We start from the raw sequence: 25,523 nt of genomic DNA, 5'->3' as shown, positions 1-25,523 counted from the left end.
AATTGGAACAAACAGTAGATCTGAACCCATAGCTTTAAAAATATAATTGGTTCAATATTAAAAACCTTAAAGTTGAACCCATAAACTTTGAATTCTGGATCCGCCTCTGCGATGATGTGATTAAGACAAAAGAAAAAGCTAAACTGTAAAATGAACACTCATGGCTAGCCACACAGAATAGTGAATAACCTTGATTTCCATGGAAATATCTGATGTGATACACAGGAAAAAAACATTAAACAAGCAGCAGAAATAGTAAAAGTGAGATAAACCAACTAGCATTCATTAATATTGACGAATGGTTTACTTATTCCTCATTAATTCAGTTATATACAGTAGCTTACAATTCCAACTAAACGTTAGATATATTCAAGATAGATGCCAACTACTAATCCTGTCATTTGACGGCATAAAAGTTGGCAACATGAAAAATATGCACGTATAGAATAAAGCTTATAGATCCCCAGTATTGCTATAGCTGCTTTTTTCTCACATATATGAGGAAGTCTTGATGAGTTTGGCACAAATTCATACAAAAAAATATATGTATTTCATGAATTTGGTGCCTTCAGCACTTACATCTTTGGAAGATTAGCTTCCAAAATCCTTAAGATCTGTCCGCAACGATAGCTAGAGTCTCGTACCGTGATAAACATAGGCCAAATGAAGCTATTTCATTGTCCTGTCATTGAAAATAGAATGATTTATAAATTTAGATGATCTTTACTAATCTGTGTAAGCATAATCAAATAGTGAATGAACAATCATGAAATAGAGCTGACTGATAATGTCATCAATAGAAATGAGAGGTCATGGTAATCCTAATCATCAGATGTTGCCACTCGAAATACAAAGATTTTCATATATACAGTCAAACCTCTCTCTATAACAGCCTCATTTGTTATGATATTTTTTGGCTGTTATAGTGAAGTGATGTTACAGAGGACATATATATAACATAATATAAAAATCGGTTTCGAGTAAAACTTGACTTTTATAGTGAATACATGTTATATAAGAATGTTGTTGTAGAGAAGTTAGTATGAAAAATGGGAGCGAACACATTAATTGGTTTACTTTATCTTCACCGATTTTCCATGTACTTCCAATGAGAAGTGAAAAAACATTGTTATAAGCGTCGAAAATTAGACAGGTTCAACTTGAAAATTGGAGTGACTCTATAGCTCTCTGAGTAATTAATTACCTATGCAGAAACAGCTCCATACAACTTTCAAATGGTAAAGCAAGAGAGGATCCCTTACCTAAGTTTCCATTAATAGCATCCACAGCGATAACTCTTCAAGTGTTGGGTGCATTACTATTAGTAGGATGTGATAACTGCTGACTTTGCTGTGCTGTTTGTGAACCTAAGCCAAAAATGTTCATTTGCTGCAAAAGAAAAGCAATAAATGTGAATCGAAAGAGAATTCAGGAAACAAGTTTTGCTATTTATAGTAAGGGTACATGATCAAAATTGGTATAGGTAGGTGGAAGATCAAACCTGAGAAGCACCTTGAAGTGGATGGAACCCCATGTAACTGGCATATTGGTCTTGAAAGTTGGGATTCTGTAAATGGCGTTGATAGTTAACCGAATTCAGCATTGAATTCTGGCACATTGCAGCTTGATTAGGAGCAGCTGGATTCAAAGGAATTGCTGAATCAACTAAAGGAAGCCTAGCTAAATGCATGGCATTGTGAATGGAAGGAACCGTTGGCGGACCCATCCCCATTCCCATTCTCGACATGTAGTGTTGGACACCAGGAAACATCATCGATGCCATGCCACTTCCCATCCACATCATCTAAAAACCACCATAAAAGAAACATTCGGTTTAACTTATATTCACTGTTAGTACAAAGGAATTTTTACACTATCAGGTCATCTAAATATAACTACAAGTAACTGTTCGTATAACCGAGATTTGTATCCTGGAAAATAAGAGTAAAATTCACTGTAAATGAATATAAGTTATATGCCTTGGACAAATGATTGGCTAAACTACCCCATATTATTTCAAGAGTTCCAGAAGTTTATATATACCTGAAGTTGCATCTGAAGTGACTTCAAGTATTCAATAGCCTCATCCAGCATTGATGCTTTATCTGTCTGAAAAAGAAAGACAAGGAACACAACATCAGAAATCCAAGAAAAAAATCAAGCTGAGTAGGTGTACCCAAGCATCAAATATTCCCAATCTTTATTTTCAATACATTGGCTTTTGCAGTTGGAGAGCCTTGGCGTAATTGGTAAAGTTGCTGCCATGTTACTAGGAGGTCATGGGTTCGAGCCGGGGAAACAGCCTCTTGCATAAATGCAGGGGTAAGACTGTGTAAAATAGGCCCTTGTGGTCCGGCCCTTCTCCGGACCCGCGCATAGCGGGAGCTTAGTGCACCAGGCTGCCCTTTTAGCTTTTGCAGTCAGCATAGAGAGTAAAATAAGCCTGCTCTACATTGTTGAAAAATATCCCATATATCTAACTTCTAAGTCATGATATACCTGTTGCCTGTGCTTAGTTTAAACTGAGCTATTCACTTTACATAGTTCACTAATGTCTTTATAGTGTCTACATAGAAACTACTTCCTATTCAATACAGAATGTGTATCTTTTCTGTGTTACTATAGGTTGCGTCGGATACTATTCTACTTTGCAATGCTAACAAATTCATAATCAGATGAAAACTAAAAATATTGCCCATAAAAAGTGTAATCAACATACCTTAGTAGAGTGAGGAAGAAGCTCTTGCAAGGCCTTCATCTTCTCATTGATTCTATCCCTCCTTCTCTGTAAAGACAAAAGTCATTTGATGATTAAGGTGTAATTCTTTTGAAATAAGTCCTAACATATATAGATATTCATAAGAAGGTCCAACAATTCTACCCTTTCAGAGAGGTTATGTACTTCTGCAGCACGGCTCCTACGCGCAGTTCCAGATTTTTGGGCTGACTTGTTTCCTCCAGCTGATTCTAGCTCACCTGCCTACATAAAAAATTATGTAATTTCAGTAATCCTTTCATGATAAAGATATGTTATCCTTGGTTTAGAAGCTAAATTAACTTACTTTACTTTGACATTCTGGTTCTTCACCATCTCTACTTTTCCTTTTGTGGCTTTGACTATTGGTTGCTGCAGATAGATTGCATGTTCTAGCATAACTACTACCCGATCCGCCTGAAGATGATGTGTTAGCTGGTTCAAACGTGTCTCGGTCCATTGTATCACTTTGCGGACTAACTTTACCAGTATAGTCAGTGATCATTGCTGCAGACAACCCTATATTTGCACTGCTTGAAAATCGGCTAGTATCCGCATCAATAGCAACTTGATTGCTACCACAGTGGCTTGAACCAACTGTCATCACGGACCCCTCCTTAACATTATGCTGCTTAGCTGATCCAGTGTTGTGAAATCTTGGAGGGGGCATTGGATTTGGATCAAAACCGGAATGATGTGAATGTGGAAAAACATTATTGATCTCTAATGTATCAAACTTGAAAGCCTTATTGTCCTCTGATTGCCTAATTGACTTATCAACCTCAATTGGATTTGTTGAAATTTCAGATAAGAAAGGGGAACAAAATTCTTTCTCAAACGATTCATCGATAGGACAGTTAAGCCACGAGATGGTTTCATCATCTTGAATCAAATTGGTGTGATTTCCACAGGAGACAACATCTCTTATTGTTTGTTGATCATGTTTGTTAAACTGTCTGCATTCATTAGGATCATAACCTGGCTGTTTTTTATGTGTTTGGCTGTGTAATACTACCTCTCCGTTTCGCCATAACAGCTCCACTAGCTCATGATCAAATCTGTAGAAAAGGCAATCCAGTTTAAGCTAATTCAAGATTTTAGACAAATTTGATATACTTTGGTTATGATAGTAAAGAGAGAGTATTTACCCTATTGGCTTCTTTTGATGTGGAACAGAAAGTTCAGCCTCAATATTCCATTCAGGCAGACATGGATTCATGGCTAAAACTACTGCATATGAAGGAAAGAAACAGTCTTTACACACAGTAAAAAGATAGTCCTAAAATCATCAAACTTTGAAAAAGAAAAACAGATAGAATTGAATGCTTAATATATTACTTGGACAAAGTTAAAAAAAGAATACTTTTTTTATATCAAGAAAAAGTAGAATTTATAGAACAGGGTAAAACATGAGCACCACAAAAAAATACAAAATTGAGCAAATAAAGGAGATTAGTACAATCTCTAAAAAGTATGCTGAGATAACTAAATATAGACAAGCATGACATAACACATAAGCTTCAAACAGTTCCTCTACTTTTCACAACTTGTCCCCCCCCCCCCCCCCCCCCCAAAAAAAAAATCAAACCCCCAGAGGAAAAACAAGAGGAAGAAAACCAAATATAGAAAAAATGGAAAGAAGGATTTTTCTTGCTCAGTAGAGGGAAATTACTCTGCAGTTTACCTGACTGAAAGAAGGAAGAATTGACAACAGAACAGAGAATCTCTGACAAGTTAAATGTACCAAAGAACCAACCTGCACATAACAGAAACTCCAACACATCAAAAATGGCTAAAAAATACAATCTTTTTTGCACCCCACTTATAATAATAACAACATAACTTGACCAAAAAATGAAGTGAACTCAAAAGATCATACCTTTAGACTTACAAATAGAACAAACACCAAAAATATAGTAATGGAAAAAACCAAACTCAACTCAGAAAAAAACTATATGGCCTCTGCTTCACTCATTCAAGAATCATAACTTTTGGAAGTGGACAGTAGTATTAATGAGAAAAGAAAATGATGTGTGAATTATCTTTGGATACAGCAAAAACCAGTGGCTTTAGCTGTCAATATTAGGGTCCCTATTCCCATATAGCCTTAGCTGTATGAAATCTTCTTCTCTTCTCTTATGGACCCCTTTCCACCTTGTGGATCTAATGCTGCTAAATCCTGTAGCCACGTTAGCAGTTATCTTCCTTTTTTCTCTTATTTTATTACATATATTGGAGCAACAACAAAGTTATATATTTCGTATAGGTTACGGGTTCGAGTCATTATGCTTGTAAAGTTACCGGCATCACATTCAGGGTACAATCTTTCTTCCAACCGTGTAAATGCGGGATGTTTCCTGCACCAGGCTATTTTTTATTTTTTTTACATAGTAAGCGTTTGGACATAAAAATTGTAATTTTTTTAAAAAAGTACTAGTATTTGAGTTAAAGTTAAAAAATGGTATTTGAAGTTTGAAATAATATTTGGACATGTATTTCACTTGAAAAAATATTACAATTTTGAGTGGGGAAAAAAAATTCTGAAAATTTTGAAAAAGTGATTTTTTGAAAAACTTATTTTCGAAAATTTTTCATGGTCAAACGTGTTTTTGAACATAAAAATCAAAAAAAGAAAGAAAAATATTTATGGACAAACAAGTCCATAATTTATTTTAGTTGTACATATTTTATTTAAATATTGTGTTCAGGGAGTAATGATGTTGATTAAGGAGACAAGAAGATTGGGGATCAATTATTATAATATGATTGAACTATATTACAGTACTAATATTTTTTATAATGTTGGTTTCTACTTTCTTGAATTGGTAACCAATGATAGAGTCCTTTTTCCAATGTATACTATTTTAACTAAGTTCTTGAATTTGTTTATGTTCAACTATTCATTGATGAAGTCAATTAGAATTACTCCGTCCGTTTCAGTTTACACGAACCTATTTACTTTTTGGTCCGTTTAAAAAAGAATGACTTATTTCTAAATTTAGAAATAATTTAGCTTAAACTTACTATTCTACCCTTAATGAGAAGTTTTTATAATCACATAAATACTTTGAACCCTTTTTGACTTGTTTAGTACCACAAATTTTAAAAATGTTCATTTTTTCTTATAATCAGTGTCCAGTCAAACACATTCACATTGAACGTGGATTAAAATTTATTATAGGGACGGAAGATGTTTTGCTCTTGATTCCCTATTTATTCCACGTTTTTAATGAATTTTATGTCATTCTTGCCGTTAATTTAATAGAGTGATGTCACTGTCGCATATTTGAAAAACAATATACTGTTCACATGTTGGATGGGGATAGAAAATTCCTTCAACTAACATTTCATATAGGCATCTAAATTCAAAGAGAGAAAAAAAAACTGCAGGTTTTAAAAAATACGTCAAAATTGCAGGTTTTAAAAAATATTATTTTTTGGTTTTTCATCCGATGTCCGGTATCCGCATTAGTGCCCGACTATATCCGAATTCATCCCGCGTAAGACCCCATTTGGGCGAGGTTTTAAAAAATGATATTGGGTAGTTCATAGGAGTAATATGACAGTTACCCATTCCATTTTAAGTAGTGTTAGGAGGATCAAACTACTTTTCGGCATGAATTCAGAAATAAAATCTTCAATATTTTTTTAAAAAAAATTATATATTTTAAAACTACATAAAAGTACTTTAAGTCGAAATTTCTTAATAATTTAAAATAATTAAAAATATATAAAAAAACAATTGTGGTTAAAGAAATAATAATAGTGCATAGTGAAACATATGAGTTATTTTTACTGTCAAAAGTTTTGCGAATACTAGATGGAGTAATTAGTTTTTACCTTCCCATTCAATAGGTTAAAGATGTACATATTTTTTAAATTAAAAAATGTTTAAAATGAAAATAACATAAGGTGAAATCAACAATAACTTTTTCTCTTCCCTACCTAATATATGCTTTTAGAAGACAAGTGAAATTAAAAATAGTGAGATAGCCCCCCTCTTTCGGAGAGGAATGAAAATTAATGTTCATTATCACTTCATTTTTTTATTTTGTTTAATCTGTTAAATAGTTGGCGCTTTTCACATGCCTAAAAATAAAAAATTGAGTTTAAGTTATATTGTGTCAAATGCGTATAAACTGTTAATGCCATCACGTTAAGTTGACCTACAACATGTAGCTTTTCAATAACAAACATAATAAGTACCTTGAAAAAATAGAATAATATCCTACTCTAGCCAATTGAAATTGCACTAATACTGTAAAATTTCTTCACATTGTTAGTGTATATAATTTAAATACCAGGGGATTTTATACTTTTGCTTAACATACAGCAGTTTCACATGGAGAATAGGAGTAGTATTCAAGGCTTCAGCAGTCATTATATTTTCAAGACTTTCTAAATCTTATACTCTCTAAAACTAATCACTGTGAAATACATGTAGACATTTAAGGAAAAAAATTGATGTACATGTAAAAATTAACTTGTCAGCTTATAATTTTTCGACAGGGAAACCTGTAACCGGTTTCAAATCTAATGCCAAAGACCGAAGTTCGTCAACTTCGTCTTGAGTGAGTCTCCAACCCAATGCACCAGCAAATTCTTTAGCTTGATCTGCATTTTTGGCTCCTGGGATGGGAACAACATTCTCCTGTGCAATCAACCAATTCAGGACCACCTGTGGAAGGTAACAAGACAAGAGCAAATGAGTGCAAAAGCATTTTCCATTTTCTCTGTATTTTACGTGGTAACAGAGCTAGGTCCGTTCCCGTTTGGGCCCCTATGATATATTGTTCACGCTCCAGTTGGTGGTCCGGGCGTTCAAGGGGGTGTTAGAGTAGGTTAGAGTCCCACATTGGTTACTAAATGGGCTGGTGGTCTCCTTATATGAACTTGGTCAATCCTTCCCCCACAAGCTAACTTTTGGGGTTGAGTTAGGCCCAAGTGGCATATCTTTACACAATGAAAATCATTATTTCCCTTCGCCTTTTCTCCTTGAGACTTTCCAAGAATTGCCCAAGTAATGACTATCATATTCCTAAAGTCATCCAAGAACCATCTAAAATACGAGTTTAAGGTCTATGCACTGATGACATATAAAATATTTACACGATCAGGTCACTTATTAAGTAGTTATAGGTAAATTTCTTGATAAGCATTAATTTATAATCTAGTAAATATAATAACTAACCTACTATTACAAGTTAAAATTCACCGACGTATAAAATCATTAATACACCATCAATGTATTTAACTTAAATCCCTAAAATATATTGAATTTTGACTCAAAGGTGAACTTGGAATTTCCTTATGATTTTATAAATCTTGACTCAATGGACCGTCGAGAAAGAAAAAAATCTCATTTTGATTAAAGGATCATATATACTAAGCTAGTAGGCTTCCTTTTTTGATAACTTAGAAATTCTTGAGGACTAAATAGCGGACGGTTCGAACTCAATGGATAATGGAACAGTTTCTATCCTTCTCCACATAAATACCGCCCTTTTGTCCATAGTAAGGTTCGAACTCATGACATGCACCTAGTTAGTAGGGTTCATATGACGGTCCATTGTCACTTTTTCCTTCATCTTTTCCAGCTAAAAGAGAGTATGATATTTGGGATGAAGGTGGTGTAACCAAGTAACTTATAGCTTCTACTACGACTAGCGTAACAGCATCCCAAACAAAACTACACCTGAAGAAATTAAGCTAAGCTAAACCAAGAAATTTCTAGAAACAGGGAAGACATACCTGTGTTGGAGTCTTACTGTAGCTTTCTCCTATCTCCTTTATTCTATTTATGAGTGGCTGCAACTGCAGTGCACAAAAGTTCGTGAGACGTAAGAAGTGAAATTCTTAATAATCTGTAGTCATATACTATAGAGGCCTTACTTTGGTTAGAAATGCAGGAGTATAGATCTGTCCTCGAGGGCCAGTGGGTGGATTTTCTGGAGTATATTTCCCAGTCAAAGTCCCTGCATGAGTTTAAAAATGTAAATCTGAGCCAAATAATTCCACGCAGAGTTGACGAAGATTTTCTTACTTCTAGCTTGAAACAATGGGTAAATCTCACAAATGGTCATATAACTATGACTTTTTTTCATCAAAATCATATAGCTATGTTTTCTAACACAAAAATCAAAACAGTTTCATCTGCTCACACAAAAGTCACAATTGCTGGAAAACCTAACTTTCCGATGCAATTCTTTTACTCCACATTTTTCATTTTTTATTTTCAATCTAATAAATATTGACATAATTAAGAGAGGACCGACCCGACCCCACCTAAATATCAGGGTGCAACAGTAAGTTCTTTGAACCAAACAGCATAATGTACTGGTAAAAAGTATTTCCCCTCCAAAGACAGCAAAAGAGAGCAAATAAGGGATAAAGTATTGCTTTTATCAGTAGCTTCGGCAAAGACTTAGATATGGCAACTTGGAGAGACATAATTTTTGTTGTAATTTATTTACCGACAGTAAAGACACAATATAGTGCTCCTGTTAGCCTTAGTGAAACATGGTATGTAGATTCAACGGCAGTAGTGTAACCACAGCTTAGAGTTACTTCATAGTAAGTGAAGCAAGAACCCTATTTACACAAATAGTATGCTTCAGCAGGTTTTCTACGACTATGAATAATGATACATGATCGTTTGGAAAGAACTATTAACTATGTCGGTTAAACTTTGGTGCAACAGCAATGATTGGCACAGAAGACGTTTGTTATAGAGAGGAATGTTCAGTAAGTTATACTAGTATGGAATTAGGAAACACTATATACATGTGCGATGACGAAAATAATTTCTATATCAGGGTGACAAAGGTGCAGGAAACCAGCTTACAAATTTATGTACATAAACAGCTTAAAGCCTCTTCCACTACTGTATTTCTTTTTAAAACTGCTATTACTGTGCTTTGCTTGAGCCGAGAGTCTATCGGAAGCAGCCTCTCTAACTTTGCAAGACAGGGGTAAGGGTGCGTACATACTATCCTCCTCCCCAGACCCCACTTGTGGGATTACACTGAGTCTATTGTTGTTGTTGTTGTTGTTGTTGTTGTTGTGGTAAACAACTTAAAGCCTCCGTAACTATTTATTTCATGTCTGTCTCAGTGAGACCATTAATCAGGCCATCGTAAATCTTCACAAGAATACAGTTGCATACCCAGAATTAACAAAAATAGGCAACTTAACTGCATAATCAGGGTTTACCTTGAACTTATCACAACAGAGAAAAAAGATCAGGTTTTACCTTGAGCAATGGGTGAATATGCAATCAACGTGACTCCCAGTTCATCACAGGCAGCCTTTACACCATTTTGCTCTGGAAACCTATATATCAGGCTATAATTGACTTGATTTGAAGCTAGCGGAATACCTCTCCTCTTCAGCTGCTCGTATGCAGCGCGAAGACGCTTTTCTGAAACAAGAACTACTTCAATCGGCCAAATATTGTATTTAGCATGAATCCTTGGTTAATTTGCCGAAGAGTCATATTTTCATAACACTCTTGTAAAGTAAGCAATCCAAAATGCTACCGAGTTGAGAGTGAACTAAAAACAATCATCAATAACTGTCACAATACTTGAGTGACTAGAAATAATAGGTTTACCACTATAGTTAGATACTCCCACAGCTTTTACAAGGCCCTGCTCCACTGCATCTCCTAAACCATCAATATAACCTGAAAAGGGATTTTCTCATAGACTAAGCTTTTCCCAATTTTACGTGTGAAAGAAAAGTAGCTGATTTGTTGAACGGAACAAGGTAATCAGTCAAGACAAACCTTCATTTCCCCATATTCCTGGCCTGAGAATTATACCAAAAGAAGCTTTGATCAATTATTTACTGTTTGTTTAACAGAATTACAGAAAATTAACCAAAAAGAGAGGGTCCAAGAAGCCTACCAGTGAATTTGATAAAGATCAACTGAAGAAAGTTCGAGACGTGCAAGAGAATCCTTGAGGGCGGCTAGGACACTTTGACGGCCTAGCCTCCACGGCAATGCAGCAAATTTAGTCGCAACAGCAACCTCGACTTCTGGATTACTTTCTTTTCTTTCCTTGATGAATCTAATATAAAAGCAAAAACTTTAATTGTCATGAAGAACGTGCAAATTGATATTCTTTTGGTCACAAGTGAAAATAATGAACATTTAGGAGAACTAGAGCTCACCTTCCTAGCAGTGTTTCTGAATTTATCGCACCGAATGAGAACTGTAAGTAGAGGAAATAGTGGTTTCTCGTGATTGTACATCTTTTCTGTATAATTTAGCAGACTAAGAGAATTGACAAAATAAAAACCATTACTCACCCTTGAACCATAGACCTCAGCAGTATCGATAAATGTTATTCCACTATCAACGCTGGCGTCAAAAGCAGTCTTAGCAGCCTTCAGCTTCCTATCTGTGATCAGTGCAGTACAAGAAAAGAGTTTAACATGTTGGTTTTGATAATGCAGAAGCTGAACAAGCTAGGTAACAACTCAAACAGAATAACTAAGCCGGAAAAACAGAAAAGTGGCTGACACTTCAGATGCTATTAGTAAGTACCATAAGATCGATCTTAACAGAACAACAACAACAACCCAGTAGAATCCCACTAATGGGGTCTGGGGAGGGTAGTGTGTACGCAGACCTTACCCCTACCCCTCGGCTCAAGAAAACAAAAAGACAAAACGACAAGAGGAGACAACATTAGTATCACCACAACAATCATAGAAAAAATAGGAACACCATGAAATGCAGAAGAAAGATGCAAAGCAAAAACGATAGCTAGTAAATAGGACATGCACTGAAAAGCGAAGTAGTAAAACACAACATTGTCACTAGCTACCCTAGACAAAAACCCTACGTGGCCAGAAAAGATCTTAACAGAAAAGAAATGGAAATGTTATGTCATGTTTGGTTCTACAATATTTCCAGTTTTCCATTTTTTTCTATTAAGAAAATGCAAAACCTTGGCTAATTGTCTTTTCTGTTTTAAGGAAAACATTCAGAGTTGGACAACATTGGAAAGCTCCAAAGTAATTTAAGGTTTTCCCATGTTAAGAGAAATAGGTAAGTGCTGCATGAATATATGAGATTGAGCCTCTGCACTAACAAGTATTGACTACATTGACTGCCAGTTCTTCAATTCTCTGCAGTCACCGGTACTGTTAGCTCCCATATCTTCATCCTCCGACCACCATACCCATTGTTAAGCCCTTTCCTCGTCTCATACCTCGAAGCACGTGCCCTTGCGCGTGCTTAGTGTTTAGGTGTGCATAGTTATGTGAACAAATATTTTCTACTTTCCAAACTAGACAACTAGTTTTCACAGAGGAGGTTGGAAATGGAAATTCTCTAGAAGCTGAAAAGAAAAAGAACATCTCCAGTGGTCTCTCATGCAAGAAGAGAATAACAAGAATAGCCGTCGGAAGGTTGAGCTTTCTCAATTTGTTTCCTAAGCCCTTTCTTATTTGGTTTAGGGGCTGCTCACCCATGGTTCCCTAAGAATCTAATCAGAGCCAAACTTGAATTTGAAAAGAAAAAAGACTTTCCCTTATTAACCGGAAAACAAGTGTCCTATTTTTCTCTGTAGTAAAGGCAGACTAAGCCAAAAGATCCTTTTTAGAAACTCTTCTATTATCTAAAACTTGGATGAACATAGAGGGTAAAAAATTGGATGCTACTTACTTAAAGAGAAACAGAAAAAAAAATCTGATCCTGAATTATTATCATCTGATTTTTAGGGAAAGAAGACATTCTAGATAAACAGAACACGACACAAGCGAATGAAAAAACTCATCACAAGCAGAAGAAGTGTAATTTGGGCCATCAGGATGCCCCTTGAAATATTACACCAATCAGATAGGGAATCCAAAATGTGCCCCAATGGTTGTTATTATTGCTCAAACAACTTAAGATTCTGCTTATAAGAACTGCTTCTTTGACACTATATGTATAATCTCTGTTGTTTCTAACATATTTAAACCTGTTATAGCAATTGCAACTTCAATATCTACAGTGAGGAAAAACAATGATGAAGATATTATCATAAGCTAGAGGCCAAATAGCTGTATAAATTTCCTGACTTATCTTCAAAATATTAGGAAGGAAAAAGAATATCTACAATGGCAGTAATTGCAGTAGCAATAGTAACTAATAGCAATATTTTCCAAAAGGAAATGTAAGTAGGAATGCACGGATCAGGCACAATTTTAGTCACACTTCAATTTAAGATTGTCCTTAGTGAATGACAATCGTGAGCTGGTGAACGTTACACAAAATGGGATTAAGCCTCAATCCAATTTCGTTCTTTCCTTTGTAACAAAGTCACAAATCACAATCAAATTGGGGCATTCCCTTCAAGCTACGTTCAATAGCAAACAAGACCATCTTACCAAGAGTATCCAGCTTTCTATATACGTATTATCTCTTAAATTTCCAGAATAAATATCCTAGTAAATCCCTGAGTAATGACTAATAAAAAGTTATACTATAATAAACAGACACAACACTAAGATAGTAAGGGAGAAAAGGGGCATATTATTGAAGAGACAATTAAATAGATAAAAGTGTACTCTTTCTAACAACTTAAACTTTTAGATGAGATACAATTCAACATGGTATCAGAGCAGGCAGAAAAATGAAGCTCGCACGTGAGGGATGTATTGAAAAGACAATTAGATAAATAAAAGTGTGCTCTTTTAAACAAAGCTTTTAGATGAGATGGGAAACGAGTTAGAAAATACTTTTCCAGAATAACCAAGCTTAGTACAGAATCAAATTCATCGACGAATGTAATCAGGATATAGGAAACCAATAAGCAAAATGATTTACCCCAAGAAAATGCAAATAAAGAGAAAAACATAATTGCCAAAATTTCAAAAACTTTCTCAATTCTATGAAACTCACCACCACCAACAACAATAAACCCAGTGTAATCCCACAAGTAGGGTCTGGCTAGAGTAGTGTGGAAGACGGTCGACTCAAAGAAAGATGAAAAAAGAAGCAATAGCAACAAACAATAACACAAGCAATCCAATAAGAAAATCGAAGCGAAAGAAATAACAAGTAGTAATATCTAGGAATACTATGAAACTCAATAACACAAGCGTAATACCACAAGTGGGATCTGGGTAAAGTAATGTGTAAGACCCTCGACTCAAAGAAAGATAAAAAAAAAGTAATTGGGTCTAGGTATGGTAGCGTAGAAACCCTCGACTCAAAGAAAGATAAAAAAAGAATCAATAGCAACAAGCAGTAACACTAGCAATCCCATAAGAAAATCGAAGCGAAAGAAACAACAACTAGTAATAAAAATCGAAGAACTCTATGAAACTCACCATCCCACTCAAAGTTGTTCCAATAGCTAGTGTCACCCCAAGACCAAGCTCCAATTCCAAGCTTTGTAACCTTCAAATCAGACCCACCAAGTTTCACCTTATCTTCTTCTGGTTTCACTGTAATACTACTCTCAGAAGCTACAGCTCTAATTGTTTGCACCCGCCTCTGGCTCAAAGAACACAAACACGCACTGCTAAAATGCAAAGCCATTGCGTTATTGAATTTTCAAGAATTCAAAAGACTCTGCTTTTTGCAGGGAAAGAGTGAGAAGAATGGTTCCCTTTTCTACTTTTCAAGAATTCGTTAGAAACATGATGACAAACTTCCTATGGTTTTGTTTTGTTTTCATAAAAAGCACGACAATAATTCATTTGGAGGCTTTAGTTTCTACACGTATGTTTTTCCCTCGTATGGTTATGTCCTAATTAGTTGGCTCCCCATTTCTTACCACCACACGAAGTTACTTGCAAGTCCAACACTTTTCCCAAAAAATTATAGCACAAATTAAATAAAAAAAAACAATTAGAGGAAAAAATGGAAGAGAAGAAGGAAAAAGAAAAGGTAAAATTGAATGGCTGAATTTAATTTTAAGCCACATGATTGACACGTGGCAATATGATGCTAAACAATCCAATTAGAGTCTAATCAATCTCTAATTATTTTCCGTCAGTGAATAAGGATAAATACAAGCCAGTTTAGACCGTTTGGTAATATCAGTGACTGATACGAATAGGTAAATAATAAATAAAATTAACGAAAAGTATTGATGAACCTTCACATAATTCAGGATCAAATATGTCCACCTTTTCTTTAAATAAAGTTAATAAAGTAAATGAGATAATAAAAATACTTGATTCTTGGACAAGTTATATATTTGGCCGATCGGCCAAAAATAATTACATTCGCTAGCAAATATAAAATAATATGCATTGATTATGTATAGAATATAGATCTTTTGTATATTATACACTAATGTATATAAAATATATATTTATCAGTTATTATTTTTAGAGCGGCTATATTGTATAGCTTTCTCGGATTCTTCACACGCATGAACATATCCAAGCCCAAAATCAATGTCTGGTTCCATAGCAAAGGGATTTTTTCATTCTTATACACTATTTGAAACCTTATTACGAAAAATATTCATGTTTCGGTATTTACCCTACCTAAACACATTTTAGTTACAAAATATATACAATCCACCTTAAAGGGCTCTTAATCCATTATTTGTGTGTTCAATCAAGGGATTTAGTTATACTCTTTTCATTTTTTTCTCTTCTCCCCCCCTCCCCCCCTCTTCTCTCTCCATATTGAACTTATATTTAGGGATTTAGAGAATCTAATCCCTCATATCTCAACTGATGTATATAGCTTGAGTTGAAAATTCGAATTCAATTGTGTCTGCCACTAGTGGCTAAGTTTCTACGACTAACATCCTTCTAAATTTTCGGTATTATTTTTTCAGTTGATAGACTATGCTCTCCTTTTCTTATTCGGCAAAAATGGAGAGAAAAAAAATAATTTACCTTTTTTACCACGTTAAAAGTATAGAGACTGAAAGAGACATTAGAAAAGAGAAAAAAAAGAATATCAAAATAGCTCACGGGTGGAGACCACTAGGATAGAATGAAGCAAATTTTGACATTAATAGTAAAAAAAGAAAAGGAGGACATAGCTTGATACAACTTATCTATAACTTATCTATAATTTTCATACATTATTTCTACCCAGTTATATACAACTACAATATCATACCACTTAAATATAATTTTTATATAAATTTTATACAATATGTCTTTTGTATATTTTGTATCTGATTTATACATAGTAAAAATAAATTTCATACAACTAATTATATATTATACAACTTATCTACTACTTTCATACATTATTTCTACCCAGTTATATACAACTTTCATATAATATAACTACAATATCATACAACTTAAATACAATTTTTATACAATATTGTTCAACTTTCATATAATATTTAAATAAAAAATATATATATATAAACAGCATAATACAATTTTTCTACAATTTTACTACAACTTTACTACAATTTCGTAAGTATAATGTATGTCATGTCTTCTTCTTCTTCTTCTTCGAGTTTCAATCTGAAATTCAGCCAAAATCAAGTTTAATCTTCACTAAAACACCCTCAAAATTGAGATATAAATTTCAAACAATATTCTCAATTGTTTGCAACAATACCCAATCCAAACAAATAATGGTTTTTGAAAACCCAAATTCGAATTCAAAGCTTCAAAGCTTTTTAATGACTGTCAATGGTGGAATTGTTGCTCTCTTTTTCTTTGCTCTACATTACTAGAATTAGGGATTGAGAGATAGGGAGAGACGTAGAGCGCGCGCGCGCGCGCGAGAGAGAGAGAGAGAGAGAGAGAGAGAGAGAGAGAGAGAGCGCATGAGAGAGAGAGAGAGAGCGCAGGAGGGAGAGAGAGAAATAATTTATTTCTAATATAAATGGATACTCATTTACTTCCTAAAGTGTATATAATTGATAAATTTGTATATATGATATAATTAAATTGAAACTTGAGTAGGGAGGGTAATAAAGTTTCAAATAGTGTATAACAATGTAAAAATCTCCATAGCAAATCTAGTTAGAGCCCAAGCCCACCAAAATTTGCCAAAATGATACTTATATTAGTAACAACAATAAAAAAAAATGATACTCCCTCCATTTCAGTTTATGTGAACTTATTTGATTGGGTATGGAGTTTAAAAAAAAAGAGAAGACTTTTGAACTTGTTGCGTAAAATGAGGCACATATATTTTGTGTGGCTATAAATCATTGCATAAAGGTAATTTGTTTCCAAATATAAAAAATAGTCATTCTTTTTGATATAGACTAAAAAAAAAATAAGTTCACATAAATTAAAATGACGGGAGTATAATTTTGTATCTAAGTTTTGTTTAGTTTGTTAACTGTAGCTAGTTGTGGTTAGTATGTTAAATTAAGTAATGTTAGATTTCAGGTAGGTCTGGGGTTAGTTTTGCCAGGTTGCATTCTTTGTAAAAATATTACTCCCTCTATGTCATAAATGAAACATTTTCCTTATTAGTCCGTTCCAAAAATAATGATACATTTCTACAATTGGAAATAATTTAACTTTAAACATTTATTTTACCCATTTTATCCTTAATGAGAAGTTTTTATAACCACACAAATACCATGACCCCACAAAATTTTTGCCCCTTAAACTTTTAAGGCCATGAGCTTTTGTATTCTTTGGACATATGCATTCATTACACAAACGAATTTACTTACACACTTTTTCTTTCTTTTTGGTCCTAATTTCTTTCAAGGACTTGTTTGACCAAAAAATATATATTTTGGTTCAATTAATTAGATTTATATGAATGATGGTTAATCTTAGTTAACAATAATATCCCAAAGATGAAGTTCTCAAAAGTGCAATAAATACTATGTAGATATGTTTTAATAGCAACGGCAGTGCACAACCAATTGAAGAAGTCAAAGAAAATATTGTAGCATTAAATATTGATGAATAGCAATAAATGGCACTTAAGTAAATAGAATGAATGAGTCACCCAAGAAATGATGGAATCAGTGAATGTTCTTTCTGACAATGATGAATGATGGACGATCCTTTGAATATTCGAGTTATTCTCGGATCTAGTGGAAAAGTATAGACAATAATCTTAATGAAAAGATTGTGTTTATATGCTTTCAATAAGATCTGATTCTCTCCTTTAAAGTCAAAGTGTATTTTACAAATGAATATCATATATCTCCTATCATTGTGTCTCTTTCTATTTATAGGGAACATGTTCCTAAAAACTCTAACAGTACAAGTGTAGAGAATATCCACTAGAATATTCTCTTTTATGTCTTATCTTGAAACTAGTCGTTATAACTCTATCAAGGGTGCTCGACCTCAGCCTCGATCCTTGATGACTCTTCGACCTCAGTCCTTGCTGACTTCTCGATCACGACCTTCATTGTTATTTCGATTACTTCGACACGTGGCGTCCCATGAATGTTTTACTAATACATTTCAACTAAAGATGTATTTTGACCCATACAGTTAGTCCATCCGCTTATCGAGGTCGTTCCTGCGGGCGAGGTTGGTAAGTAGACAATGTAGCTTGTGATACAATTCTATAGAGTTGGCTATGCAGGTTGTGGTCGTAAAGACAGGGCTACGTGGCCTTTTGAGGTCCGCATATTTTGAATTTTTTGAATTTTTCGAGAAGTTTGTTGGAGCCATCTGGTCAAAGAGAAAAAATAACGTCATGACATCATGCGTCATACTGACGTTGTTTCCCGACGCATTGTGTCGATTTAGGTGTGACCCTTGATTGGCTCTGTCGTTTCGATTTCCATGCTAATCATGACCTGCCATTTTGATTCTGGTGCCTCTCAAACCTTATAAATAGGGTAAGGTTTGTTGATTTTGAAGCTTTTTCCAAACTCTTCCTTCTCTTTAAGCAATAGCTTCTCCTTCATCTTCTTCGCAGAATCCTTTCAACTCTCTGTTTTCTTCGACGATTATTCTCTTTTGCCTCACCATCTTTTCTCTGCAACAATGTCTTTGCAATTGTCGGATGTTCATATGGAATATCACTTTGTTCCTTTAGACGTCATTTTTCCCAATTAGGGAGAAGATGGCAGAATTGCCGCCGAGGAGGAAGGTTTACCCAATGTAGAAGAGATTATGCCCTGATACCCAGATGCCAAATCGGACTTCCATAAAGCGACGGAAGTGGTGACGGAGCGGTTAAAATCTACGATGACGGTTGAGCGATTAGCCGAGCTCAAGGTTAGACTTGGCCTTCTGGGTCACGTGGACTTGATCCCAGCGGGTGAGGATGAGGTTCGGGTACGCCATCCTGGCTTCTGCGCCCTCTACGCATACTCGTTCCTGATCGGATACTCGTTTCCTTTGTCGCCGCTGATAGAAGACCTGTGCAGGTACTACAATGTGTGTTTGGCGCAGCTCGCCCCTTATATTTTTAAGGTGGCCATGATGTTGACGAAATTCGTCGAATTAGCCGGTGTCGACATCACAGTACGCCACCTGGTCCATCTCTTCGTCCCTCATTTCTACCGAGGGACCTTGTTAAATCTTCGCTACCAGTGGGGAGAATGCTTGGTGGTGAGGATGGATGACAAAGCTAGTCGGCACTTCTGGCTCGACTACTTCTATGTTAGGACCAAAGACATAGTGTCCACTGCCGCAGACTTCCCCAAGGCTTGGAACCCTACTCTGTACTCGTACTAGATTACATATTTCATGTTTTCAATGTTCTCCTTGTTGTGGGTCGATTAATCGGGTTTTTCCTTTTTACAGCTACTATTTGGCCTCTTCAGATGGTATCCCACCTTGCTGATTGGGTTAGAAGGATCCTTCCCCATACAGCGGGGGTACGCGACTGGTCGAGCTTCTCTCTGAGATTTCGGTCATCTCCTCCCTCGGCAGGTAGTTTTTTCTTTTTATCATCAGCGCCTTGATCTCTTTGCTCATTTTCCATCGCTGATTTTCCATTTTCCTGGTTTTCCATAGCTTCGGCCAAGGGGTCTCCAAGGAGGTCGAGAGCTCCCGCGCCTTCGTTCCGAAAGAGGAAGGCTACTACTGTCACGACCCAAAATCTGCATGTCGTGATGGAACCTATCTCGATGCTAGGAAAACCGACAACCTCAATAAATCATAATTTATTTTAAGTTTGAAAACATAATATTTGAATTTCATAGAAAATCTCACAAATTACTGACATAAAATACATTCCCAAAATCCGGTGTCACTGAGTACATGAGCATCTAAATGATAACAAGGTCTGACTAATAAAAACATTGTCTGAAAATATAGAATAGTACAAAAACTGAAAGGAAAGAGAGTCAAGGTCTGTGGACGCCAAGCAGCTACCTTGATAGTCTCCATCAGATAAAGCTCCGAAACACTAGCAACCGTCGTGTTCGAAAGTACAGGGTGTAGTATATGTATAACCAACTCAGCAAGTAACAATACTAAATAAAGAGCTGAAAGTAGTAACGAGCTTCACAGCTAAGTCTAATCACAGTAATTTCCAACATAAGAAGGTAGTCATGCTTTAAAGTTCATCATTTAAAACTCAAACAGTAATTTCATATCAAATTCGACTGAAACAGAAGATAATATCTTTCAAAAATTATCAAAACAGTGATATATGACAGCTGAAGTGCAACAATAATTAAATCAATGCATCCTCTCAGAGCAACAATCATTCAGTCCTCCCATTCGCTCCAACCTCATAATCACTCTTTCCTCACAGTCACTCATTCCTCTCAATCACTCAGCACTCGGCACTCGCACTCAGTAGGTACCTGCACTCACTGGGGATGTGTACAGACTCCTGAGGGACTCCTTCAGCCCAAGTGCTATAACAGGCTAATCATGGCATAAATTAATGAAACATGCTATGGCGTACAACCCGATCCCATAAATATCCTCACAATTATGTCCTTGGCCTCACTCAATCATCAACCTCTCCAGTCTTTCGGGCTCTCATAAATAATGATAAGCAGCCCGACAGTAATGATATGATGCATCAATAATGAGCAATAGAGACTGAGATGTAATATGCAAGTAAAATCGTGACTGAGTATGAAACAACAATTTAGCAGATAATTTAACATGTACACGACCTCTATGGGTCCTAACAGTGTAAACACATGGTTTAAACATAATTTATAGTTTGATTTCTCTAATACTTGGAAAAATGTACGGGTAACAACAAATTATTCGACTACACATATCCATGGAATTGACCAAGTCATAATTCGTACGGTGCATACTCACACGCCTGTCACCTAGCATGTGTGTCACCTCAAAACCAATCACATAACACATCCGGGGTTTCATACCTTCATGACCAAATTTAGAACTGTTACTTACCTCAAACCGTGTAATTCCTTTACCTAGCAAATCGGTCTCCAAACGCCTCAAATCTAGTCATACTTAATTCGATTCAGTCAATACAAATTATATGAATTAATTCCATATGAAAATACTAATTTTCCAACAAAATCCGAAATTTAACTCAAAAATCTCCTGTGGGGCCCACATCTCGGAACATGACAAAAATTACAAAATCCGAAATCCCATTCAACCACGAGTCTAACCATACAAATTTTATCAAATTCCGACATCAACTCGACCTCCAAATCTAAAATTCTTATTTTAAAATTCCTAGGCCCAAATCCTCTAATTTTAACTCAAAAACACGTAATCTAGGGGAAATACTCAATGATAATCCAATATTATTGACTAACAATGATCACAAGTGACTTACCTCAAGTTTTCCCGTGAATTCCCTATTAAACATCGCCCAAACCGTGCTTGAAATGTTAGAAATGAAGTCAAAATCGCGAACCCTTGTTTTTAACATTCTGCCCAGGCTTTTCGCTTCTGCGGCGAAGCTGCCGCTTCTGCGGCGAAGCTCGCTTCTGCGGAATTCAGTCCACTTCTGCGGACACCCTTCTGCGATCACAAAGTCGCTTCTGCGGCTTCGCAGATATAACGAAATCTGCGCACACTGCCTTGCCAGCCCCTCCCCGATTCTGCGCTTGCCCAGCTCGCTTCTACGAGCTCGCACCATTAATCAGATTTTTTCCTTAAATCCAAATTTCGATCCATTAATCATCTGAAACTCACCCGAGGCCTCCGGGACCTCAACCAAACATACCAACAAGTTCTAAAATATTAAACCAACTTAGTCGAAACTTTAAATCATATTAAACAACGCTAAAACCACAAATCATACCCCAATTCAAGTTTAATGAAATTAAGAATTTTCAACTTCTACATTCGATGTCGAAACCTATCAAATCAAGCCTAAGGTCAAATCAAGCACAAGTCACAAATGACATAACGGACCTATTCTGATTTCCAGAATCGGATTCCGACCTCGAAATCAAAAAGTCAACTCCCCGGTCAAACTTTCAAACTTAAATTTCTATTTTAGCCATTTCAAGCCTAAGGTCAAAATCACCATACGAAGCTATTTGAATCATCAAAACTCTATTCCGGCGTCGTTGACACATAATTCAACATCCGGTTAATCTTTTTAACTTAAGTTTTAAACCTTGGAACTAAGTATTCCAATTCATTCCAAAACCTCACCGGACCCGAACCAATTACCCCGACAAGTCAAATAATAACCGTAGAGCACAATTTGAGCAGTAAAGGGGAAAACATGGTTGAAATACTCAAAACGACCGGCCGGGTCATTACAACTACGCCCTCAGTTTTCACTCCTACTTCGACCGCGACTGATCCTATCTTTGTCCCAACTCCTCCTGTTGCCGTGCCTGACTCTCTTTCCACTTCGGCCATGGAGACTTAGGCTCCTCCTATATATTCTCTCATTGAAGAGGATGATAAGCCTTTGCTTGGTGATGGAGCTCTCCAACCTCGTAAGATGAGGTCTATGGGCGCCGATGAAGGAGCCACCCGAGCCGTTGATGTGGCTGAAGGGGACTTTTTACTGCATGAGACGGTGACTATTGTAGTGGGGGATGATATTGAGCCGAGTTCTGAGGCTCCGAGGTTGGTGGGAGCCGATGTAGATTTGTCTCTTCCTTCTGCGGTGATGGAGACCGGAGAGACGGTTACTGATGTTCTTGACCTTTCGCGGCGAGAGGAAGCATCAACTTCTCGGACTGCCACATATACCTCTTTGCCTGCTAACGAGAGGGGCAACGACATCGCTGAGGAGGGCGATAAGTCAGGTTCTAACATTGATGCGGACGACCTGAGGATGATGGAAGAAGGGCTTACCCAGCTTGAGATAAGGTTAGAGGGGCCTACAAGGACTATCGCGATCCCCATGGATCGTGACCTGTTGAAGAACACCGAGGATGTAGTTCATGCCCTCGACCCTCTCTGTTTCGAGATAGAGGGTAAGACCCTTAAAGAAATAAACGACGGTGCTTTGTCGAGGAGCATTGCTAGCCTTGCTCTTAGGGTGCGTGTTTGTGCTTCGACCTCTTTATTTTTTATTTTCAGAGCAACTTTGGTTCTGACTTCTTTCTTCTCTTTCCTTTTAATGATTGCAGACGGTGATTTTGGAAATCAAGAGCGCCCAGAGTGAGAAGAGGCATATAGAAATCTTTGTGAAATTGAAAGCTAAGTATTTTGAGTATCGTGGCAAGTACCGAGATCTATGCAGGCGATTTCGCGAATACGACAATATGCAGGCCCTTCAGGACGAGTTGAAAAAGAAAGATGATGAGTTGGTGAAGGCCATCAAGAAATGTAACGTCCTTGAGGGGACATTGAGGAGTAAGTAAGAGGAGCTTGAGGTCAGCAGGGGAATAGAGGCCCAATGCAACGACCTTCAAGCTCAAGTGGTCGAGTTGCGGGGGCAGTTAGAAGAGTGTCGACTTCAGCTGGAGGCCCTCAATATTGAGATCGCCGAGAAGCAAAAGGATCTCAAAAAGGCGAAGTCCTCTCATTTGGATGCTCGGAGGAAGATAGAGTTGCTTGAGTTGGTGAATAGGACTCTTCGAGCCAAGTGGGAGAACAATCAATCAACGGCGAGAGCTAAGGAAGATCAACTCAAGGAGAGTATCGAAGAGCTGGAGAAAGATAACTCTGTTCTTCATGATCGAGTGGCCGCTTTGGAGGCCGAGAAGGCCCAATTACTTGCACAGCCATCCTCTTCCCACACTTCAGATTTTCCCAATATACCTCGGGAGTTATATAAAGAATGGATTCATATCGAGGCCCAGTTAGATGTATTTTGAGATTTGCATGCGGTGAGGTCCATTTCTGAGGCTGCCCTTGAAGATGTTCGTGTTAAGGATTATGAAGCTCGAGTCGCTAGAGGATATGATCCCGCTACGCCTGAGGCCGATGAGGAGGATGGGGACGAGGGTGTAGACCGGCTTGAGGAGAACCCCTGGTACGATATCGCTTATCCTGAGGGCGAAGGTGGCGATGGCGAGGGAGATCAAGAAGGTGAGGGTCTCAGTGGTCACGGTGACGACGCCATTGAAGAACGAGTTAGCGAGGGCGCTAAAGGTCATGATGGTGGCGACCAGTAGTTTTCTTTTTGACTTTTTTGTGTATTTTTGCCGGCGTCTTCACAAGCCTTTGTAAACAGTTTAAGTATGAAATATCAAAGTTGTTCCTTGCATCTTTTACCCTTCCCGTGGTTTATTTTCTGTACTTGTATGTTTTTTGATTATATTGTTTGCTCGTTTCGCTGTTTTCCTTCTTATTGTTGTTGTCTTTTAGTTGGTCGTGGCCTTGGAGCCGAATATTCATATGTCACGTGCGTTTCTTTATTGAGATGTGGTTGAGCGACGATATGTGTTTGTTCGAACGAGGTCGAACATAACCTTTCGTTAGATCATGGCCGAGGGCTGGTACATGTTTATTTGAGCCTAGTCAAACATAACCCTTCGTTAAATCGCGACCGAGGGCTGGTAGGTATTTTTTCGAGCTTAGTCGAACATAACATTTCGTTAAATCATGGCCGAGGGCCGGTAGGTTTTTGTTCGATTTTAGTCGAACATAACCTTTCGTTAAATCATGGCCAAGGGCCGGCAGGTGTTTGTTCAAGTTTAGCCGAACATAAACTTTCGTTAAATCGCGCCCGAGGGCCGATATGTGTTTGTTCGAGCTAGGTCGAACATAACCTTAATACGAAGGTGTTCTGATAAACGTAAGTTTCTTATTACTATGACATTGTTTCTTTGGGTACATACTTGGAGAAAGTTACAAACTTTGAGTGTTGGCTGGTGTTCCAGTCCCAGTCTACCTAGTCCCTTCATTGCTTGACTTTGAGAGTATTGAGAAGTTGAGCAATGAAAGATTAATAACAGTCCTACCCTCGCGCACATTAACTCAAAGTGGTCCCTTCGTCTCCTCGTTAAAAACCTCCTTGAGACAACCCAAATGGACAAAACTCAAGTGAGGGAAAAAGAGTGTGACTTAGGGGACACGTTTTCTCTCAGAAGTTGAAGTATTTGAGGTGGTTGATGTCCCAATTGTTTGGTAGTTGCTTTCCTTCCATTGTCTCTAGTTGGAATGAACCCTTGTTCGCTTTGGCTGTGATTTTGTACGGGCCATCCCAGTTTGTCCCCAGTTTGCCTTCCCGGGGGTCTTTGCTCTCTTGAGTTTTGGCTTTCAGTACGTAATCCCCAACTTTAAGCAGCCGAACCTTTGCTTTCTTATTGTACTAGCGTTCTACTTGTTGTTTTTGGGTTGCTATTCTTATGTACGACATATCTCTTCGTTCGTCGATTTCATCGAGTTCTTGCCTTCTGCTCTCATCTTTACTCGTGGCTCTTTCATGGGAGTACCTTAGGATGGGTTCTCCGACCTCGACCGATATTACTACCTCGGTCCCATAGACCAAAGAGTAGGGCATCTCTCTTGTACTTATCTTCGGGGATGTTCGGTA

At 36.9% G+C, this 25,523-nt stretch overlaps 3 protein-coding genes across 3 annotated transcripts; 1 reads left to right on the top strand and 2 right to left on the bottom strand.

Annotated features, from left to right (window-relative positions):
* Positions 1–262: 262 nt before the first annotated feature.
* Positions 263–4,771, bottom strand: LOC104097367 (transcription factor PIF4). The gene is made up of 10 exons (XM_009603924.4): positions 4,635–4,771; positions 4,440–4,511; positions 3,904–3,985; positions 3,063–3,813; positions 2,882–2,980; positions 2,720–2,785; positions 2,044–2,109; positions 1,502–1,804; positions 1,263–1,389; positions 263–682 (listed from the first exon to the last, which is right to left on the bottom strand). Exons 3-9 carry the CDS (start codon positions 3,972–3,974, stop codon positions 1,300–1,302), a joined length of 1,446 nt encoding a protein of 481 aa, XP_009602219.1. The 5' UTR covers positions 3,975–3,985; positions 4,440–4,511; positions 4,635–4,771; the 3' UTR covers positions 263–682; positions 1,263–1,299.
* Positions 4,772–7,044: 2,273 nt separating this feature from the next.
* Positions 7,045–14,419, bottom strand: LOC104097368 (uncharacterized oxidoreductase At1g06690, chloroplastic). Its single transcript, XM_009603925.4, has 10 exons — positions 14,084–14,419; positions 11,069–11,160; positions 10,931–10,971; positions 10,663–10,827; positions 10,542–10,564; positions 10,368–10,439; positions 10,008–10,175; positions 8,648–8,730; positions 8,507–8,569; positions 7,045–7,433 (listed from the first exon to the last, which is right to left on the bottom strand). Exons 1-10 carry the CDS (start codon positions 14,292–14,294, stop codon positions 7,248–7,250), a joined length of 1,104 nt encoding a protein of 367 aa, XP_009602220.1. The 5' UTR covers positions 14,295–14,419; the 3' UTR covers positions 7,045–7,247.
* An 8,113-nt stretch (positions 14,420–22,532) lies between these two features.
* Positions 22,533–24,159, top strand: LOC138895214 (golgin candidate 1-like). The gene is made up of 4 exons (XM_070179880.1): positions 22,533–23,078; positions 23,170–23,373; positions 23,482–23,850; positions 23,917–24,159. The coding sequence occupies exons 1-4, from the start codon at positions 22,533–22,535 to the stop codon at positions 24,157–24,159; spliced, it is 1,362 nt and encodes a 453-aa protein (XP_070035981.1).
* The last annotated feature ends 1,364 nt before the right edge of the window (positions 24,160–25,523 follow it).

The sequence above is a fragment of the Nicotiana tomentosiformis genome, chromosome 7, assembly GCF_000390325.3.
Source record: "Nicotiana tomentosiformis chromosome 7, ASM39032v3, whole genome shotgun sequence".
Classification (NCBI taxonomy): domain Eukaryota; kingdom Viridiplantae; phylum Streptophyta; class Magnoliopsida; order Solanales; family Solanaceae; genus Nicotiana; species Nicotiana tomentosiformis.
Note: the sequence above shows the minus strand (reverse complement) of the source record. Positions and strands in the feature narration are given on the sequence as shown.

What these genes read in the sequence shown, in the direction of transcription:
- LOC104097367 (XM_009603924.4), bottom strand. Translation starts at nt 3,974, where the DNA reads ATGAATCCATGTCTGCCTGAATGGAATATTGAGGCTGAACTTTCTGTT. An exon ending in AACCAGAATGTCAAAGTAAA is followed by an intron (nt 2,981 to 3,062) that starts GTAAGTTAATTT and finishes TTTTTTATGTAG; the next exon opens with GCAGGTGAGCTAGAATCAGC. An exon ending in CACTTCAAGGTGCTTCTCAG is followed by an intron (nt 1,390 to 1,501) that starts GTTTGATCTTCC and finishes TTTCTTTTGCAG; the next exon opens with CAAATGAACATTTTTGGCTT.
- LOC104097368 (XM_009603925.4), bottom strand. Translation starts at nt 14,294, where the DNA reads ATGGCTTTGCATTTTAGCAGTGCGTGTTTGTGTTCTTTGAGCCAGAGG. An exon ending in TCAGAAACACTGCTAGGAAG is followed by an intron (nt 10,828 to 10,930) that starts GTGAGCTCTAGT and finishes CTTTTATATTAG; the next exon opens with ATTCATCAAGGAAAGAAAAG. An exon ending in CTCCTGCATTTCTAACCAAA is followed by an intron (nt 8,570 to 8,647) that starts GTAAGGCCTCTA and finishes TGTGCACTGCAG; the next exon opens with TTGCAGCCACTCATAAATAG.
- LOC138895214 (XM_070179880.1), top strand. Translation starts at nt 22,533, where the DNA reads ATGAGGTCTATGGGCGCCGATGAAGGAGCCACCCGAGCCGTTGATGTG. An exon ending in TTGCTAGCCTTGCTCTTAGG is followed by an intron (nt 23,079 to 23,169) that starts GTGCGTGTTTGT and finishes TAATGATTGCAG; the next exon opens with ACGGTGATTTTGGAAATCAA. An exon ending in AGGCCATCAAGAAATGTAAC is followed by an intron (nt 23,374 to 23,481) that starts GTCCTTGAGGGG and finishes TTGCGGGGGCAG; the next exon opens with TTAGAAGAGTGTCGACTTCA.